Genomic DNA, 14161 nt, shown 5'->3' on the forward strand with positions numbered 1-14161 from the left:
CAAAAACCCAAACAAAACCTCCCAAAACCAAAACAAAACAAAAAACCAATAAAACCAAAATAATAATAATAAAAAACCCACAAAAAAGCAACAAAAAATAACCCCTAACCCTAACAAGAAAAACTCGCACCGACAAGCGTGCTGTGCGGTTCAAACTTTTATTCCAAGGCATTTCAGCGGCCAGACTTGCCGGCCCTCACAAGACCAGGCGTCCCAGGCTGAGGGCGCAGCAGGCCCGCGGCCGCAGAGAGCGGCGCTCGGCCGCAGCTCCCGGTGCGGCGCTGCAGGCACACGGCCCACACGGACAGGTCGGCCTGGTCCTCGGAAAGAAATGTCAACAAGTCCGCCTCCAGTCCCATAACCCCTCTCCCCAACTCCTCGAGAAGTTACTGTGTGCGAGCAAATGCAGACTCACCAGCCCTTAGCAAATAACTGATTGAGATTTTATTACAACATTTTTTAAAAAATAACTGTCGCCAGAACTCTTAAATTCAATTCCCTCTTTTTTCCCAAATTTTCTTTTGTCTGAAATCTTTATGTCTTTACTCTCTTGCTTTCCTTTCTTTTTACAATCTATTCCTCTTTCTTATTTAAATGCTATTCTTATACCCAAAACACTTTAATATTGAAGCATTTACTCCCTTTAGTCTCAGGTGCCACAACTGATAGCATCACGATGGCCATAATATTTGCACACAGAAGGCATGTGGAAAGAAAGGAAGTCCTTTAGTGCATAAAGCACTCTTGCCAGAGGAAAGCTCTAAGCATCTAAGCTCTGTAGGTGCAGAGCCTAACAAAAGAACCTGAGAAAATCCGATAGACAGTCTCTTACCCCTTCCAGCAGCAAAGAGGTAGATGCAGTACTGCTTTCCACATAGACTGAAAGTGGGCAAATCCTCATCAACTCCTTTTGTTGGCAGCCCTGTATGCAAAGCACTGGGGTGTTCTCATGGCTGCTACCAGCAGGAGAACAAATCATCAATAAAAATCAGATTAGCTGGATATATTGATTAGGCTACACCTGGCTTGTAGAACTGGAGCCTGACACCCATGCTAACCAATTAATGTAGCATGCATTCCTTACATTGAAAAACCCAGATTTTTGATGCAGCTAAGTGAAACAGTACTGATTTTTTAAAAAAGTATCCCCATAATCCCTAAACTAGGCAGGTTCATCTTTAAAAAGGACAAATCTAAATCAAACATGGCAAAGGTACATTGTATCAAAAAAACATTTTTATGCTTCTCTATTCAGCTCTTTGCCCTGTAGTGTAAGGACCATTTGTGCGTGAAAAATCCTGTTGATCCTCTTCATCCAAATCCAAAATGTCTGGGACATCATCTGACTCTGAAGACAGGTCTGTAATAGCGAAATCTGGAACCTGTGTAGGAATGAAATTTCAATCAATTCAAAAGTAAAACTAAAAAAATTTGTGCAGTACTCCTTCACTGAAGACAGGACACAAAGGTGCTCATCATTTCTAGAAATCAGACCAAACATCCTGATTACAGAGTGAAATATGCTCAGACACAAAGGCAACAGGAACCATTAAGACAAATCAAATACTACACAAGATGGAAAGCAGTTGCTCAGAAGGTCAGATTTTATAGTAGAGACGGAAAAGAGCTGAAGGTAGTAGACTGAATTTAGTGAAACTAGTGATTGTAAACTTAAGAAAGGAGGTTTTCAAACTAATGTTGCCTTTCTTCTTTTCACCAAAGCAATGGACTATACAAAGTTATCTGCCCTGTGGATATTGGTACAGATTGATACTGTGTTGCTCTGCCTGCCTACTACATCAGACCTTTTCTGATGAACCAAATACTTGGAACTGCAGTCTCACTTTGGCCTCTGTTTTAACTGCATGAATAGTATTCTGTACTGCTAAGCAGCATAGGGTTTCAGGAATTGCCAGAAAGACATCAGTGGATACATGGATGTTAACAGACTTCTAAAAATGTTGGCTAAGACACTTAGGAGCTTAAGTCCCAACCCTTAAGTCCCCTTAGTAGGACTTGGACTACTTAGGCACTTCTGAAAAATGGAATAAAATTAAGCAATTTACTCATAAGTTTTTTGCCCCAACTGAAAAATACTCACATCTGTAATATGGTTAATGGTCAGTTTTAATGTTGGTGATATGATGTACTTGGAATCAGGCACAGTATCAGCAAATAACTACTGCTGCATTTTGACAGGACCTTGGTTCTGCATCTTCAAAGCAACAGCAGCTTGTAAGCATTTTTGTAACTTAAGCTCAGCACTGACTGAAGAGACAAAACAAAACATCTTATGACTTACTTTAATGAAAGACAGTAAGCAAGAAAAATCTATGCTTTGCCTGCTGTGATGACAGGTCAGAAAGGCAGACAATGTGTCAAATAAAGGGACTATTATTTCAGCTACCAGGTTGTACACAACACAGAAACACTGCACAGTAATTTACTGGTCTTACGGAATAGGTTGTCATTGGACACCAGGGATCTTTGAAATACTAATTTTTTATTAAAACTGATCTTTAGAAGAATTTAAGAAGCATGTGACTAACCAGGCATTGTTATGAATACCATGAAATACATATACCACTTTGGGAACTGAAGCTTGATCAAAATAAGATCAGTAATTTTTGTTTCCCAAAAGATCAAAAAGGCACTAGGAATGCAGGAAACACGTCTTTCTACCAGCAAAGATTATCTTGCAGCTTTTTACTTATGGCAGTTTTCCTAAAATTCTCATTACTGTGCTTGGACAAGGCAACAGACTTCTCCATTACCAGCACATGATCTTGTATTTCATACAGCAGCACAGACAGAGATATCCTAAAAAGACTATCCATAGTCCATATGGATAGTTTTATGTATTATATGCATACGTGCCCAAATGAACAGTTTTATGTATTTACACTGACCAGGACACAGCCACGTTCACTAAGTGTGTCTGACCAGTAAGAATTTTCTCTATCATTCATTTAATTGGTTTTTATTACTTACATCCATTTTGTTCTTAGTGACAACAGAAATATTGCCCAAATTTAAGTTTCTGCTTTCTTCATCTCCTTTATGCATGCAGCGGAAGAACCTGATTCCTTTCATGTAAGATTTTGATAGCCATGAGATAACTTCAAGATGGAGTACATCTCTGAGTAAAACCGACTGGATGTCAGTATGACTCACTTCAGTTTTGACCATGCTGAATTATATTGGAATATATCTGCACCAGTCTAACTAAAACAATGCAAAGCCCTTGGTGTTATGGAATTCCTCATGTAAAAGATCTTTACTTTCAGTTGACTCACTATTTTCTTTCAACTTCCTATCAATTACTGAATAAAAAAGACTAGATAAAACTCTTCTTCATGCAATTTCTCTGTATGATTCAGTAAACCATTTACAAAGATATAATACTTGCAAAATCCCTACATAGAACAGTGCAAAAAAATACTATGGCGTTTTGCTGTCTTCATATACACATGTTGATGTCAATACTAAAAGCTTCAATCTGTTTGGTTGGTTTTTTCTGGGCTAAATTTTTAGAACTGAGCCACTAGCATTTTGACACAGTGTCCTCATTTTGTGAGCTTTCAGAACAAGCGCTTATTTTTAGTCATCAAGAGACTGTATTATCCAAAAGAAATAAAATTGCCATGAATTGGCAATAAACAAATATCAATTTATTTAACAAAACATTGTGCATAATACCTCCAGCAATCTGCTGCATGTAAGACTCTCTGATCATGCAAACTACTAACCAAGCATGCTTTAAAATAAGTTTGGTTCCATTTCATCTTTTTGAGGGTTTAAAAAAGCCTTTTTGTGGTAGTTACTGCTTTTTTTAAATAATGAGAAATGTTCCCAAATCCTTTCACCTATTTCACTAGCTATAAAATATTACCCTAAGTTGAATTCTGGAAAAGATCATTGCAAAAATATTAATCTTGAACAATAGGAGACATTTCCAAATCTTTACACCTTTCTTTTGATTCAGGCAAACTAACTGCATCTCCAGGCCTTATACAAATCTTATAATTTGGCTTTGACCAATGATATAAATATGTTTGCAAAATTTGTATACCACATGGAGCTATTTACAAATGCTTATATTAAAAGCTTTTCTAAAAAACAATTATCAGCAATGATAGAATAATAGTTCTCTCTTAAAATGCACCTGGGAAGAGGAAATGTCAACTAGCATGAACAATTTTTGAGTGATCTCCAAAAGAGAAAAAGTAATTTTCTGAATTCTAAATAAATCCTAAATAACTTTACAAGTGATAATGATCTTAATATCAGGTTAGTATTCTAACCTTTACCATCCCAAGTTTTGTGTGACTAGAAGCTTTTGACATTCTTCCATTTAATCTAGTCTACCTGCCTTGTTGAAAATAGTTGAATCTACTTCCTATAATTTTCAACACATCTGGTCCTACCTTTTTTAAAAGGTTCCAGAGAAACCTCAGTTTTCTAGCTCAAGCTATGTTCTCAAATATGATTTTGACTAAGAGGAAGCAAGCTTTTGTGCAGTGCAGCTGAGCTGTTCGATACATACAGTTTAAGAGAAACATGTAAGTTGGCAGTATCTCAGCTTTCCCTTCTTTTATTTTTGAGGAAGCACATCAGCTTCAGTCAAAAACAGTGGCAAAAAGACAAGACTTTGGAAGGCATCATTCTTGCCTCCACTGGATATGTTAATAGTCCCTTTCTCTAGCTGCACTAGAGAAAAACCCTAAGTTCTGTCTGTAGAGCTGCAGTTAGACTGGAGTGTGGAATATGCTATGCTAAATTACCTGCAATAAGATACCCATGCAAGTACAGTTGCAAATCAGTTTAAATATTCAATGCTGTCCTTATTAGCAGACTCTAATAATCTTAATGACAGAATTTTATAATATTTAAAAAATCAGTAGTAGCAAATACCAATTTGCTGCTACTCACCCATCTCTTCCACTAGGGAAGAGCTCCTAATTCCAATGGGGGTTGGAGGGTTGTGTTTCTGTGCATAGAAACTTTAAAACATTTGCAGAGTGGGCAGCATCCTACAAAACAAGCATCTATCACAACAACATCCTTGATTTCCACTTCATCTGCTTGCTGAGATTTAGTAAAGATGGACAGCCATGCAAGAATACAAACCAGCAACACAAGACAGAATAGACACAATGTACTGCTCCTGCATTAATGCTAGATGATGCTGTTTATTTCTCAGTCCTTAAAAGACATTGAAAAGTTTGAATATTTTATTTGACTGATCACATCAGGATGAAATCCCAGAGCAACTAGACTCTAAAATGCACATAGAAGAATGGGAATTCCCTTCTTTGAACAGCCCACTACTCCCACAACTAATTAGTTCCATTCCGTTTCTGAGCAATCTATAATAGTGGATTCACTCCACAAGTACTATTGCAAATTGGGATAAAAAGGATATTCTTGCTGGACCTCTGCAATAGTAAACTTAAATTAATTCCTGAAAGCGCTATGTCTCCAATAGTCTTAAGTCAGGCCCTAGCTGGAAAGGAGTCTCATCATCTCATGTTTATTTCATGTTAAACACTGCCCTTATATAAAGGGAGTATTAAAACCTGTAAGCTACAGAATCTTTACCTGCAATCCCGTTTTGCTACAGTTTCATTTAATACTGTGCTTAAAACAATCTTCCTTACACTTGTAGGCCAAGCCCGATCCAACAGATAACCCTCTCATATTAAACAGCTGGACAACATGTAATCTGCTTTAGTGCCTACATCAAACCAGGTGGAGATATTTGTTCCATGTAGCAATGTGTGACTATGTGGTAAGTTTTCTTTGAACTGTGTTTTTGCCTCACTATTTGGTGACTTCTTTGAAAATGGTGGCTGGCATTGCTACACTAGATGATTGTGACCCAAAGTTGTATAGGGCATGCATCAAGGAAAAGGATACAACTTACCTGGACAGCCCTAACCCAAGAAAGCTTATTTCTTAGTAACTATTTCTCTTCCAGTGGAGGTGTTCACAGGACTTAGTGAGAACAATTCCACTGAAGTAACTGAGCATTAACATACATTTGTCACTCAAGTTCAAGAGGAAAAGAAAGTTAAAATGGTGAAGCAGCTGAGAAGTAAACACTGCTTATAGGGAGTCAGAAGACAAAGCAGGTAGACAGCCAAGTCAAGCGCATACAACACCTACTGTGAAGGGTTGAGAGGGTTCTTTTGTCCATATCCATCTGTTTTCAATATTAAAACATCCAGCAGCTCACAGCTTAGGTCATCTTTAAAGGTGACAACAGCAAGGATCAGCAAAAGCAATAGTAAAGCTAAGACTCAAAGGGTTGATACACAGAAATTCAACAGCAAGGAAATGCTGCAGCAGTGTCTTATCTATCCATCAATACATACGCAAACATTTTCAACGCACATCTACATCGTTTGCATGTCAAACTTGCTTTCTGCTGGACCCAGTTTGAGAGAGACACAGAAGAGCAAGTTAGATTGTTTTAAAACAAAGGAGACAGGCTTTGACTACTAAAGCATTTATTACTAACATACAAAAATGAGTTACAAAGCAATAGCTACAAAAACACACAACAGCGGGCACTTTGGTACAAACAGCATGAATCTTTTGTTTATACTGCATATTAAAAAGTGTGTTGATAATTATTTGGTCAATCACTGGAACAGTGTTCATGGAGCATCTAGATGATGCTCTTAACCATATGGTTTAGTTTACAGTTAGTCCTGCATAGAGCAGGAGTCAAACCTGTTGATGCTTATTGGTCCATTCCAGCTTGAGATAATCTATGATTCTGTGGTCATGTTAATGTGTAATACAATAATGAAATTTGTACAGTTAATGTTAACACTGCCACAGCATTTTACTCCAGCTGACTCATTCAGAAACCCCGCTTTCAGCTTTGGCATTCTGCACTCACAGAACTTTTGTCAGGAATGATGTAGCAATAGAATTTGAAAGTCAGATGCATATTTATCAAATGTGGGATCTGCAGTGAACACAACATTCAAGTGTACATAGCTAGACCGCAGAGCTGTTAAATGCATTTCACAGTATGTAAAGCTTTTATATCTTTCTGGTAGAGATTAGGCAACAAAATCAAAGGCCTTCAGCTATGGTGGGTTTCATTAAGACTAATGGTATTTATACCACTGAAGCACATTGAGGTGCTTGACAGACTAATAGGGCATCTTGACAACTGTCAGCTGCCAATACTTAGGCACTTGAATCTCTTTTAAGAGTGGCTTAACTACACAGGACAATGCAACCCATGTGTAAGTGTCCTGGCCTCTAGAATCCCCTATTCCTGTATTTATGAATTGTTCACCAAAAAATGGTGAAAATGGATTTTTTTGCCAGCTACACTTAGTAAGGCCACTCATTTGGTCAGTCAGCAGAGTACATGTGTGCTATGCAGCTTGTTCAGTAGTGTGTTCAGGCTGTTTGTCTTTTTGGCTGGAACTTTCCTCCCCTTCACCTTTGCTTTCAGCATGCTGAATGCCAGGCAGTTGTAGGTAAAAGGGACCTACCAGCCAGTTGAGCGGTGTGTTGTTAACAAGATAATCCATGACATCATCCAGAGACTCCTTCATTTTCTTCAGCTGTCCTTTGCTAGCTGCAATGAAGCTGTCTGATAATTCTTGGAAAGAGGATGCTGACCGAAAGCTCTGGTAGACATCACCTGCCATTGACCCAACACTGTAAACCTGATCCTGTACATTCTGTGGCAGCCCCTGAAGGCTTGAGACCAGTGTGAGGCAGGTGGTCTGAAGCTGCTGAGTGAGGCTCTGTGCAATAGCTAGAGTTCTTGACTCGATGTGCTAGAAAGAACAAGCACAACAGCAAATTAGTGTCTTTTTATGACTGTAGCAGCTTCATGTTGGTCAAGATACATAAAGAAGCAAAGTAAAGTGGATATAGGTGACATAAAGCTATAGCAGATAATAAACCAGGTTTTTAGTCTGAAGCATCAAAGACTTAGAAGTACTTGATATTTCTTCAACACTCAAGTACTTCATGAAAAGAAACTGATAGCTTCTACCCAGCGACAGTCAAGCAGACTCTCATTTCAACTCTGGATAACAAGTCACAGCAGGTAATTCTAATCAATGAGCTATCCCTGAAAGCTATGTGTAGGACTGAGTGAGTCTGTGGCTAAGACTGCTGACAAATCATTATTTCTGGTCTGGACACATCACATAATTGGTTTCTAACTAATCTACATACAGATATTCCAATATGAGTTTTCATGCTAAATAGGATAAGCATTCTCAAGAGAGGAGAATGAACCTGAGTGTTTGCAGCAAGTAGACCCATTTAAAGAGTTCAAGACCCCTAGTTCTCAGAAGTCAGCTGTCTTTAGCTTCACCATGCAGCCTCTCTCTTGCACACTTCAGAGACTGTTAGTTTGCCATTACCTTGATGAGATAAAATATATTTATTTCTGGTGTACATTTACATCTATTTACCTCAGCACTACGCAGATCATCACCATCATTTTGGCCTGTATTTTTCTTCCATTCTACCCAGGACTGATAAAGCTTTTCCTGAGCACCAAGAAGTTTCTTATTGGCACTATTCACGTTCTTTCTGGCATACTCAATCTGAAATAGAGCCAAATAAGGAAGTAGAGCCAAGAATCCAAACAGTTCCTTTAGGGCTTCTCTACCCTGACTGTTTTGTACTCTCCTTTTAAAATACTTCAGAAATTCAGTATAAACAACTTTGCGTAGTGTAAGCATGTGCTTAGTCTCATCAAAGAATTGAAAACTGAAAGCAGTTTTAAGATGTTGTGTAGTGTTCCCCTCTGCCTTGACAATTTCCCCATCCCCCACTGGCATCCTACAGGAGGAACTGAAAGTGTATAGAAGGCCATGACTCTGTGTGCAGTTTGTCATGTACATAAAGATATTTGCTGGAATAAAGACTACTGAAGTACCAGAAATACTCAGAGATAAAAGCAGCAAGAATCCCAAATCCCAAAAGAATTTGAAATTTCACTAATAAAAAGGATTTAAAGGACTGATGTGTTTCTAAATTGCATGACACTTTCTTCACCGAATGAAGTATGTGCCAAAACCAGCACTACAAAACAGGCATAAATTTAAACACATCACTTCTGTTTCTGCAGTGCTTGCATCTACAAGCAATTGCTCATTAGTTCACAGCTTAGCCTGATTTAGAGCTCTCCTGAATGGTGACAAAAATCACTTAATGGCAAATTCTTTGTATTTAATGTAATAATGTTCATGGATTTAGTCAGAGAGCAATCCCAGTTTTCCTGCAACTCTTTCAGCTATTTTCTTCACACTAAACCAAAGCCAACGTATGGTTTTTATGTATCAAGTGAAAGTTTGACTTACCAGACTAACAGTGTAATGGAGCTGAGAGATTGTCTCCTGGCTTTTCTGTTTAGCATCTCTAACTTTGTTTAAGGCTTGTTGGTAGGCACGTGTGCGGACCTTTGAAGACAGGGATCCTAGTCTAACATAGTAGCTTGGCTTTTGGACTCCAACTTCAAAGCCTTCAACATTTGCAGCTTCTTTCTCTAGGTATGTAGAAAGGAAGCAAATCGATTACTAGAGGAAAAATTAAGAGGTCTGAGACAATTTCATCTGTCTAGTAACAGCTGAATACAGGGCTTGTTGAATAGTCCTTTAGCACCATGATTAGGCTGATAGACCACTTTATAGAGAAATCCTTACTTTCATTCTGCTTCCTTGTGAAGATGCTGCTATTACAATCAGCAAGGTAAAAGGCAGTTTGGGAGACATGTGCCCCCCCCCCCCACTATGAGTATGCAATATATGGATGATTGCTTGCTTCTCTCCAATATAAGCATTCCAACAAAATCAAACCTTCAAGTAGTCTTACCTAGTTCTGCTTCTGTAAGTGGAAGATACTGGTCTACAAGGGTCTCTGATTTTGTGAGAGCACTGTCCACACCACTGCTCACCATTTGCACCACACGACTTCCCAGGACAGTGTTAATGCTGCCACTGACAACTGACTTGGTCATTTCTACGCTGTCTTGCACTGCTTCCTTAGTCTTGCCCACAACTCCAGTGATCGTGTGAGCAACAGTTTCCTTGGCACCAGTCACAGTGGTTGTTACAGCTTCTCTGGCTCCAACAACTACATCCTTGGCATTGGCAACAACCTGCCGCGGGACATACATAGATTTACTAAAAAGTATTAACTAGTGAGAGCTACAGCATTTTAAGTCCAGGAAATAATAAATATATGCTAAAGCTTGTACAAGTATTGGTTATCTAGGAGAAAATGTGCCCTAAAAAATAGGTACAAGAGAAAAAAAGAGCATGACTGCCACACAGCTTTTGAAGTTTTCAAAAACTTCAGTGAACGTAATCCAGGCACTTTGTGCGAGAAAGAGACAAAGACTCAAGTTTTAAAAGACACCCACCAGTGAACTGCACTCACAGAAAAATGTTGCCAAGTGGTGGACAATTTAAAATAACTTAAAAAACCAAAAAGCTTAATGGTGTCCCAAAGGCAACCAACAGTTCTACAGATCAATCCTTGACTTTCTCATTGCTTCCAAGCTGTGCTTCAGGCACAGCTTTTTGAAATGTATCTCCCCTGGGTTTTAGTGATAATAGAAAAGAAGTGTTTATGGTTCTTCTGCTTAGCATACATAAATGGAAAGAACTTACCTTGTCGGTGGGTTGATTCAGTATAGGCAGTCTCTCTTCAATTTTGTCTAGACCTATACAGGCATAGTTGTTGGCAACTACAACTGTAAAAGAAATTACAAGAGTTGGCTTTAATTATTTTTCATCTAGTAAAAATCAAACTGAAAATTCCTCTTGAAAAAGAAGTCATGCAACACCCTTGAAGTAGTTTCCTCCTCTTCTTAGCAAAGCCAAAGAAAAAGGCAGATTTACAGTGCCAGAAAAAAAAAATTCTCACTTGCAGGCAAAGAAAAGTCATCTGATAATTTACAAGCAACTGGCAGAAGCTGAAACACCTGTCCCTCTGCCATTCTATGAAACCAGGTTTCTGGTTACAACAGCCTTGTGACACAGCTTCCAAATTTAACCAGTTCTCAGTGTAAGAAAGCACAAGAGTAGCACATGAAACCAAGTGAAAGGTGACGAAAGTGTTGAGCAAGAAACTGCGTAATCATCTCACATATAAAAGTCATCCATCAATTTAGTGTTATGAAAGCTGGAATCTGCTTTCACTCTGGATTATTACCTTTTTTTTTTAAGTCTTATCAATGTTTAATCAGTTACACAACAAATCAGGCAACAGGTTCAGTCAGCTACGTGAAAGAGCATTCAAGACCAGCATGACCATGTTAAACCATAGGCGCATCTGGATATAAAAAACAATCAGTTGAACTAAAGTTACCAACAGCTTCATCTTTGTCTTACTTTGTGGTTCCAGTTTCTGAATGATAGGCATAGCACTTGTCATGGCTACTGATGTAATCGTCTTCACTCCTTTCTCTGCTATCTCACACACTGACTTCAAATAAGGATAGTTATCCTTCGTGGTGATGTAAGCTGTGGACACCATATCATAGGTGGAGCTCACCAAAGGAAGGTTGGCAACCCTCGATACAATGTTCTGTTTTAAAAGAGAAAGGTGTTAGTTGACTCCTATTTTATAATCTAGACAAGGAAATTATGGGAGTAACTCAGACATACCTGCTGTGGATCAATTGCTGCCAATGCCATTTTTTCAGGTCTCGAACCTCACACAGCCTGCAAAAGAAGCATATATGAGCTACGGCATCATATCTGCTTCATCTAAGCACCAAACTTTGAAACCAACAAACTTCTTGTGATCCACCCCATTTACTGGGATCAGGATGTTCACGTTTCATGCACACAGGAATTAGATTCCATTGTAACAATTTACAAACCCAAAACTTGGTTTAGGTAATGCAAGTACAGCATATGCACGAGACAGGCTTTAAGGTACAGCAGTTAATTGATGAATAACCGAGCGGTTGGATCATTTTTTCTAGAAGAATTAAGACAGACTTATCTGTTGAGCCATGACAAAAAAAGCCAGCCTGCAAGTTACTGAAAATCTAGTTTAGAATGTCCAAGTCAGACAAAGAACCCCCCACCAATAGCTTTAACCAGATTAGATCTTTTAGGGAGCCCACCTAAGGCTCACTCTGTTCTGCTTGCTAAGGAGTTAGCATTCCTGTGATACAGAGGGCATCGGATTTCCCTACTGCAGAAAATAAATCTCCCTTATGCTAATTTAGACTAAATTATTACATGTTCCCCACTGAAACAAACTGCAAACGTTGATCATTCAACAAATCTACAGTACTCAACATTCATTCCAACATGTACTCATATGGAGAAAATACTAACAGCTGTCCCCACAAGAACCCTATAGAGTGGCAGGGTATTGCAGTACTACATAAGGAGAACACACTGAAGCACACTGTCATCCTATGGACACAGGTAGGCTGAACTGAATCTGCAAAAAGCACCTTTTCCATTAATGATTTCAATAATGCTAAAGTTCCAGAAGAATCTGCATGAATGAAGGCAACAAAAAGGTAAACTAGGAGTCCATCCTCAAAAAGGTTATGGTTTACAAGGTTTGCCACATTCGGTTTGCTAGGTTTGTCAAAGAGCCAACAGCAGTTTTCTGTCTCATATGTATGACAGCAAAAAAGGAACATGCTAATATTCTATCTGAGGTAAATAATTACATAATGGGCAACAAGGACAAAGGCATCCTGTTAACATCTTGCAGGAATATTTCCACATATTAACATACGTATGCCATAAGGTAACGCTGGTAATGAGATTAACCACTGTACATGGAACACACAAGGAAAACAAGTAGTACACAATGGTTATGGTAGTAACAAAGACGTTCTTATTTAACTTAACAGGTATTTAAATACCTGTTGGAACGTGCTATGTTTTTCACACAGCATTACAAATCAGATCACTAGAAGTACAACTGTATTTCACCATGAACTGCAAAGTATGCTACAGAACAGGTGAATACTCTAATGCCACAGAATCTGGACTCCGAAGGAAGAAGTGCAGTTACTTTAAGGATTATTTAATATTCGTTGTGTGTCTCATAAAATCAATCACACAGGGCACGCATTTGAATTTTAGTCAATAAACCAGTCCAGTTAGCCTGTGAAGTTATTCCTGCTCCTAAAGACAAGGAAGATAACTAGGATCTCGCACGCTTTCTGAGATCCCCTGAATAAGTTCAGCCCTAGCAAGAGTCAATCCATCCTCTGGAGCAGGTGAGTGAGACGCCTGGAATCCAAGGCCAAGCATATTTCAGAGATGGCAAGAGTTTCTGGAGAGGAAAGCACACAGGCTACATCACAAACTTCATTCCTATTCTCCCCCTCCCTACGGAAGGAAGTGCGAGAAAGCAGCGCGATGAGCCACACGCACAACAGCCGCGGCGCCTGCTCTGGCTCGCCGCGGTACCCAAGGCAGGAAAGCGCACCGCTTTCCCAAGCGCCCTCACGGGCCGCTTCCGGGATGGGGCATTCCAACGCCGCTCCCGGGGGCGGACGAGGCTCTCAGGACTTTCTGGTCCCGGCAGAACCTCGGCCAGCGCACCGAAGCACGGGGGGCCGCGGGGCGGGGGTAGCGGGGACGGCCCGGCGGTCAGTGCTGCACCCGGGGCCGCGCCCCCGCCCGTTCCGCTCCGCGCCACCATATTGCGGAGTCAGCCCCGCGGGGCGGGCCGGCGCCGCCGCGGCCGCCGAGAGCCGCGCCGGAGCACCGGGCCGGCCGTACTCACCCGGGAGGAGGAGCCGGAGCCGCCGCCGACAGGAGCACGGGCAGGATCGCGGGCACGGGCGCCGCCGCCGCCGCAGAGTGGGGAGCGCCGCGCTGGCCCCGCTATTTATGGGGCGTCACCGCCGCCGCGCGTCAGCGCCGGCGCGGGGCGGGGCCGGGCGGGCAGCAGGCGCCGCGGCCGCGGTCAGCGGGAGGGCAGCGCCTGCCCGCCGCTCCTGCGCCGCTGCTCCGGCCGAGCGCCGCGGCACCGACTGTGCTGAGCTGGGAGGGACTCAGGGGTCATCGAGGCCAGCTACCGGCCCTGCACAGGGCAGCCCCACACGGCAGTACCGTGTGCCTGAGAGCACTGTGCCAAGCTTTCTTGAACTCTGGCACGCTAGTGCTGTGACCACTGTCCT

The 14161-nt window shown here is 40.8% G+C and overlaps 1 protein-coding gene across 4 annotated transcripts; it reads right to left on the reverse strand.

Annotated features, from left to right (window-relative positions):
- Positions 1-421: 421 nt before the first annotated feature.
- PLIN2 (perilipin 2) lies at positions 422-13849 on the reverse strand. Of its 4 annotated transcripts, XM_063181477.1 has the most exons (9): positions 13765-13848; positions 11664-11720; positions 11388-11583; positions 10665-10747; positions 9865-10150; positions 9354-9538; positions 8460-8594; positions 7521-7811; positions 422-1382 (listed from the first exon to the last, which is right to left on the reverse strand). In XM_063181477.1, the coding sequence occupies exons 2-9, from the start codon at positions 11691-11693 to the stop codon at positions 1248-1250; spliced, it is 1341 nt and encodes a 446-aa protein (XP_063037547.1). In that variant the 5' UTR covers positions 11694-11720; positions 13765-13848; the 3' UTR covers positions 422-1247. The 4 variants fall into 4 exon arrangements, with proteins under 4 accessions (XP_063037547.1, XP_063037549.1, XP_063037548.1 ...); XM_063181479.1 differs by lacking the exon at positions 8460-8594 and having other exon boundaries at positions 13765-13849; XM_063181478.1 differs by lacking the exon at positions 422-1382 and having other exon boundaries at positions 6496-7811.
- Between the last annotated feature and the right edge of the window lie 312 nt (positions 13850-14161).

Source organism: Melospiza melodia, chromosome Z (assembly GCF_035770615.1).
Source record: "Melospiza melodia melodia isolate bMelMel2 chromosome Z, bMelMel2.pri, whole genome shotgun sequence".
Lineage (NCBI taxonomy): Eukaryota > Metazoa > Chordata > Aves > Passeriformes > Passerellidae > Melospiza > Melospiza melodia.

What these genes read in the sequence shown, in the direction of transcription:
- PLIN2 (XM_063181477.1), bottom strand. Translation starts at nt 11,693, where the DNA reads ATGGCATTGGCAGCAATTGATCCACAGCAG. An exon ending in TCCATTACACTGTTAGTCTG is followed by an intron (nt 8,595 to 9,353) that starts GTAAGTCAAACT and finishes GCTCTATTTCAG; the next exon opens with ATTGAGTATGCCAGAAAGAA. An exon ending in ACACACCGCTCAACTGGCTG is followed by an intron (nt 1,383 to 7,520) that starts GTAGGTCCCTTT and finishes ATTCCTACACAG; the next exon opens with GTTCCAGATTTCGCTATTAC.